At 39.5% G+C, this 6,735-nt stretch overlaps 1 protein-coding gene across 1 annotated transcript; it reads right to left on the reverse strand.

Annotated features, from left to right (window-relative positions):
- Positions 1-654: 654 nt before the first annotated feature.
- On the reverse strand, positions 655-5,625 carry LOC122038668 (uncharacterized serine-rich protein C215.13). The gene is made up of 4 exons (XM_042598523.1): positions 5,538-5,625; positions 5,177-5,428; positions 3,715-5,064; positions 655-878 (listed from the first exon to the last, which is right to left on the reverse strand). Exons 1-4 carry the CDS (start codon positions 5,623-5,625, stop codon positions 655-657), a joined length of 1,914 nt encoding a protein of 637 aa, XP_042454457.1.
- Between the last annotated feature and the right edge of the window lie 1,110 nt (positions 5,626-6,735).

Consider the following 6,735-nt stretch of genomic DNA (forward strand, 5'->3'; position numbering starts at 1 on the left):
TTTGGGGACCAAATTTTTATTAGTGAGGGAGAATGTAAAATACCGGAAATAGGCGAATATTAATAAGGGAATTTCTGAAATTTTTGGAAATTTTTCGAGAATTTTTCGGAGATCGTATGGACGAGTTTAAGGGGATAAAATGGGGTCCCGAGAAAACCTGTTTATGTTACCCATTTAAGTAAGGAAAAGTTTATTTTCTTTTTCTTTTCCCAATTCTTTTTCTTTTTCTTATTTTCCGTTTTTTTTTCCCTGTATCCTCACCTTCACTCGCCCGGCGCTTCTCCAGCGTGCCCTAGCCCCGCCGTCGCCGTGCCCTAGCTCCGCCACCGACCCAGCTCCTCACCTTTTACCGCCGGCCACAGCCCGAGCACCGCCGGCCACAGCCCGAGCACCGCCGGCCACCAAATTCGACTCAGCACAGTGCCGGCGCCGTTGTGCCCTAGCCACATCACGTCGACGCCCTCTTCCTCTCGTCTTCTCAGCCGATCGGCGACATCGCGCCCTAGCCAAAGCCAACCGCCATGACCGGTCACCGACGGCCAGCATCTCAGATACCTGCGCGCAGCCTTTCTGTGCCCTAGCCCTGGATCCGATTCCCTTCATTCTTCGGCCACGCGAGCACTAGGGGATGCAGATCCACCTCAAGCCACTAGATCACCTTCTTTCGTCCCTTGTAATCGTTGTGGTCTCAAATTTATCACCGGCAGACATGGGCTTATCTTTGACATTACAAGCCTTTCTGTTCTCTACACTGATGAGAATCGGAATAAGGCTAGGAAGTGAAGGCATGAGGAAGGAATTGTAAATCTCTGTGGCCAGCTTGTACCACCATCCACCACTTGTGAATTTGGGATTAAACTGTTGTGGAGATGAGGAATCTGATCATTTTTCATACATTTAGGTGAGCATGTTGATGTTCAGTGATTTTCTTTAGATTCCTATTGAGGATGATCTATTCTGTATAGATTCTGCATAGGTTATTAGATTACATCTGAGTTGATCCAATTGGAAATTTTCATTTAGAACGAGGATTTGAATTGGTTATTAGGAGGATACATTGGTGGTAGATCCTTAAATTTTGTTTCGTATCTTGTTCTTGTAGGATTCATGCAGAATGTGATTTAGTTATGTATAACATATGTAATTGATAAGTTACCTATGCGATGTAGGACAGTGATTGGGGGATTTGGTTTGGCTAATTAATTTATACGTAATTAGCTAAATATATATATATCATGTTGTTACAGGATATTGATTCGAGACGAGCATCTCGACCTTGGACTTGACTGGATTGAACCTACTATTTGAGGCGGGTACCTCTTGACTTATCTTTTATGATATTGTCATTTGGATATGCATAGTATTTTATAACTACAAGTAATGAACATGTTTGCCTTTGGTATGTCACTGTTTGATATCCATAGCATGTTAGGTTTGTCGCCTGTGATGTGTCCGTGCTTATATCTCGTGATTTGTTGCCATGAGTATCTTATTGCCATGAGTATCTTAGTTTCTAGAGTGACATACCATACTTTACTGAGGTTAGGATTAGACTCTGGATTTTTGTTTCTGGCATGTGTATTCAAATTATCTGATACTTAGGTTTTTATGCCATGCCTGAATTGTGTATTTCTATTGGTATATCATATATGATTCGTGTACCTAAACCTTATGGCTTTGATCTGTGCATATTGTTGCTACATATGCTATGGAAGGGGGATATGTTTAGGATCTAGGTTGTTATACCATAGAGGACCTGTATACCCTAGATCCGTGGATTTGACCTACTGATACTGTGGTACCCATATTATGTATATATGGATTTTTCTATGCTGATCAGGATATTCCATACTTATTATGTTCAGGACATAGGTTTTTGATATTCTATCTGACCTGTGTACTCTAGATCTTGGTATGTGACCATCGATTTTACAGTACTCATTTTGTATATATGGATATGGTTATGTTGATCAGTTTTGCTATGCCTAGTGTCATGCATCATGATTGCATGCTGTGCGATTGTCGGTTCCACTATGGTTGAGCCCATCGCCAGTTACATGTACTGCACACACCACCACTCATGGATTAGTGGTTTATCAGGCAGGTGTGTGGCGGTTCTGCTGTTTGGCTCCGTTGGTCAGGTGACTCAGCGTGGTAGCCGGCAGACAGTTCCGCTCTGTTTGGCTCCGCTGGCATTTAGTGTAGCAGCGTGGTAGCCGGCAGATGGTGGACTCTGTTTGGCTCCGTTGTTCAGGTGACTCAGCGTGGTAGCCGGCAGAGATTTCCTCCCCGTTATCGTGTATCGGGAGATGAGAGCATTGAGCTCCCCCATTTATGATTTGGGGTCACAGGACAGGAGTACTCCGACAGCATTCCGTCCACTCGGTCACTGTTCAGGAGCAGTGATGTTAGAGGGCACGGTCATCACATGCATTGATTGCCTTTATTTGTTGGTATTTGCTGCATTTATTTGCTGCATTTGGTTGGATGCATATGTTTGACATGCATACAGGATTTATGGCACTTTCGGTTTGACGACCCTTTTGTCTGGATAGGAGTTCCTGGTGAGTACAGCTTCCTCAGTTACCTTTCAGTTTTGCATCTTTCCTATATATATGATTAGGAAGCTGTATTCCATGTTTATTGCTGTTAGATATATCTTACTAGGCATGTCTATTGGTATTCGCTGAGTTGTTGAACTCACCCCCGTGGACACTATATTTTCAAGTACCAGGTTATTTATGGTGTCGCTTGGAGCATCCTGTTTGCTGGTCCCCGCGTCACATCAGAAGACATGTCGCTGTCTTTTTGCTGTTTTATCATGGTATATGATATGTGAGTTTTTGGTTCTGTGTTTCGGTTTTGTTTCTGGAAATGTTGCTTTGTTTATTGTGTAAGTCTAGCCGGCTAGCAGTTTTCGTTTTGGGTTGTATGTGTTGTCTTTTTCCGCTGTGTTTTTGGTTTTAGTACAGCTGTGTAGGCTGTTAAATATATATATAATTGCGTGGTTATTTATTTTGTTCCAGCCGAGTGAGCTGATAATATAAACTGCGTGGTTGTGTGTATATTCCAGCCGCTTGTGGCTGATGTATATTTTGTATGTAGAATTGCTTCATATTGTCACCCGTACAGGGGAGGTGCTGCCGAAATTTCTTCGGACAGGGACTCCCTCGGGGCGTGACAATTTGTTTGTGCTATTTTTCAAAGCCAGATGAATATTCCACAATGTGACATTGTAGTGAAGGTTATACCTCATGTTTGAAGTATCAAACTATGATTTATAAGTGTACGGTTTGAGACATTGAAATCTAGCAATCAACTTGGGAAGTTTCCATCCTCATCAGTGGTATTAGAGACCATTAAAATCCCAAAGAATAATAAAAATAAGGACAAATCATCATAATTTTTTGGCAACAGATTGCCCTACTTTTGTGAAAGCAAAGGTCAACCCAAGAAATACATTAATAAACTACATAGTGAATTTTGTCGCTCTCAATATTTAATGAAAAATCAAAAAAATAAACAGGTAATTATATACTCCCTCATTGCTAATGTACTCAAGGCATTTCCCATTTGATTTGTAAGCTTAATGTGTTCTTCCACGAATTTCAAAATCTTCTGCATTAAGTCAAATGAAAACATTAAACATTGTTAAATACAAAAATAAATAAATCATCAGATATATATTTGAACTATACGATTCAAGTTACAAACCTATAAATGGATTAGTAGAGATTGGCAAAGGTGAATTAAAATCATGTTTCTCCTCTTTCACTGAAGAACAAACTATTCCCTTTTTGCTCGTATCAAGTTGGCCTACTCCAACAATGCAACGGTTGAAATCTTTTCGAAGACTCATTGCCTTTGTAATCACTTCGCATAGTAATCTATCCTCCTCCGTGGGTTCAAGTTTGTTCATCAAGTACTCCTTCATTGACAACCCTCTATTCCAAAATTGCTTTTTAGCATTTTCAATTCGTGGACAAGATTCTTGGATTTTGGAGGCTATTAGTAGGGTAGCCTCTAAGGCCATAGTGTAAGCTGGTGCAAGTGTCTCTATTAGTGTCTCACCAATGGTTTTATGGCCATTTACAATAGATCCAAAGGACATAAGAGATTGAGAAAGTGTCTCTACCTCATCTATGGTTTTATGGTCATTAACAAACCCGAATGACATAGGAGATGGAGAAAGTGTCTCTACATTGTCTATGTTCTTATGGTCACTAACGATAGAGGTAGAGGTGGTGGTGCCTGAAAGAAGGGTATCTATTAATGGCTCATCGATGGTCTCATACCCATAAGTGGCTGGGGTAGAGGTGATTGTGATCGGAGATTGCATCTCTTTCTCACTACTAATCTTATGGCCACTTACAATAGAGGTAGAGATAGGGGCTATAGAGGTGGTGAAGGGAGAAAGCTTCTCCTGTACAATCTCATTTATGGTATTATGGTCATTGGTGGTAGAGGGAAGGGATGTGGTGATTAGATCAATTGTCTTTGTCTCACAATCGGTGTTGTCATTGTTGGCGATTGAGGTAGAGGTGGTGGTTTCCAAATTCACTGTCTTCATTTTTGTAGTATATTCAGAGATGGTGGTGGTAGGAGGAAGCATCATTTTCTCACTGTTGTTGTGTTCATTAGTGATTAAGGTGGACCATGCGGCGGACGGAGCTTGATTCATGTTGTTATTGTCCATCCGTGTTATGTTGGCCGGAGCTTGATTCATGTGGCTATCATCCATCCGTGTTTTGTTGGCCGGAGCTTTGTTGGCCGGAGCTTGATTCATGTGGCTATCATCCATCCGTGTTTTGTTGGCCGGAGCTTGATTCATGTGGCTATCATCCATCCGTGTTATGTTGGCTGTTGAAGGAGTTGGCTTTGCATCTTTAGGTGGGTTATATGCTTTGCTTGGTTGTTTGGCCGCATCATTCGCTTGCTTCATTTCAATTTCCCAATTTCCATTTGCCTGTGAAGTAATTCTTGTAGAATTGCTGTTTGAACTCAGATAACGGATCGTTGTTGACTCCTTCGTAGATGAGTCTTCTTCACAAGTTAATCCATAATCTACCAGCACATTAAGTAATCGATTAAACCAAGTAGTTGTTCAGGAAATAAATGATTCTTTTTATGTTTCTACATATTTATGAGCCCGTAAAACATGTAGATGATTGGTTACTTGTTGTTCCATGATTCTCTATTTCTTGCTCCTCCATTTCATCCAAGCTGACTTGTGGCTTATTGTCGTTTTCATGCTTGTTGCTTTTTCTTCGCAAAATTGAATATCTCCACCTTTTGGCTTTATCTTTTGCTCTTTTTATGATCGACTTTTTTTCATTTTCAAAGTGATGATCGTGATACTCGTAACCATAGAAATGTCTTGATGTGGGGGTGGTCGGTGCGGACAAATTTGTGTGGGGAGATGAAACACCTTCATATATAAGTAATGATAATCAATAATACAAGGACGCCATATCAAACCTAGCTAGCATGCGATTGAGCAATATTTAAGCTAACAATATGATGTGGTAGATTCAAACCTTTATGAGTTTGTAAATTTCTAGAAGGAAGAGTCTGCCTCCCTATTTGGTAGTCCAAGTCTGGCCTTTGCCTTTGTGATTGAGCCATTTCTTATTCACTCTCCCTCTTATTCTATGATTCTAAATTCTAGAAATGAGTTTTCAGCATGAGCTAGAGATCTTTAACAAGGAAAAATTACTAAATTTGTAGTGATTTTGATGGTGGTGAGAAGTTGAACTTCTAGACCACCCTTCGATGAACGGTCTAAGTCCATGCCACATGGATGGATTGGTGATATAACAACATTTATTTATTTTTCAACACTCATATATTACATTGTTTTGTTAATATAAAAACATTTACTTTCAAGACCCATATCAGATATTTATCTAATTAGTGTTTAAAAGGAGGAGGAAAAAATTAGCAATATACATATATGAGTGTTTTGTGAACTTTGGCAATTTGCTTCATAAAAAAAAATGTAAGCTTTTTTTTTTTTTTATCAAATTTTAATTATTGTTATTATGAGATTTCAATTACAATAATGCAACCTAATATATTACGGCTCGTTCAACTCAAAATCTTCATTTTGTGATTTGTATATGCATTTTCTAGGATGTGGAGGTGATTGATAATCTCTTCATATCGTTTTTTTTAAGATCCATTTGCTCTTATTGTACTTGTGTTTTTTGTAAGTGGGTCTAGATCATTTACCTAAGGTCTTATCTACTTGTTGAGGTTTAATTTATTATCCTGATCGAGTAGGGTTTTAGGATTTCTCAATTTTAGGATTACCCTACCAAAGCAACAATGGCATGGACTAGGAACTCAGTTATACGCACACATATCACTATTTATTCACCCACTCACCCCAATATAGTCATGTGTTTCTTGTTACCTAGTTAGGTCAAAAGTAAAAAAAAAAAATCTAAGGTTGACCTACCATTGACCTACCATATTAAGTCCTAGTGAGAATAGGCAATAATGAAATTCTATTTGGGAACTAGACAATAGAAAGAGTGAGACTGGATAATGGAAATCCTAGTTGGGAATCAGGAAATGGAAAGTACTAGTGGGACTAGGTAAGCAAGATTTGGTTGGGAACCAAGTAAGATAAATTTAGTTGGGAACTAGGTATTGGAAGTCTAAGAGAGTCAGTTGGGTGCTAAGGTCTTGACAACTAACTCTAAATGGGTTAACTATGAGCTGAACATCTAG

The sequence above is a fragment of the Zingiber officinale genome, chromosome 1B (assembly GCF_018446385.1).
Source record: "Zingiber officinale cultivar Zhangliang chromosome 1B, Zo_v1.1, whole genome shotgun sequence".
NCBI lineage: Eukaryota > Viridiplantae > Streptophyta > Magnoliopsida > Zingiberales > Zingiberaceae > Zingiber > Zingiber officinale.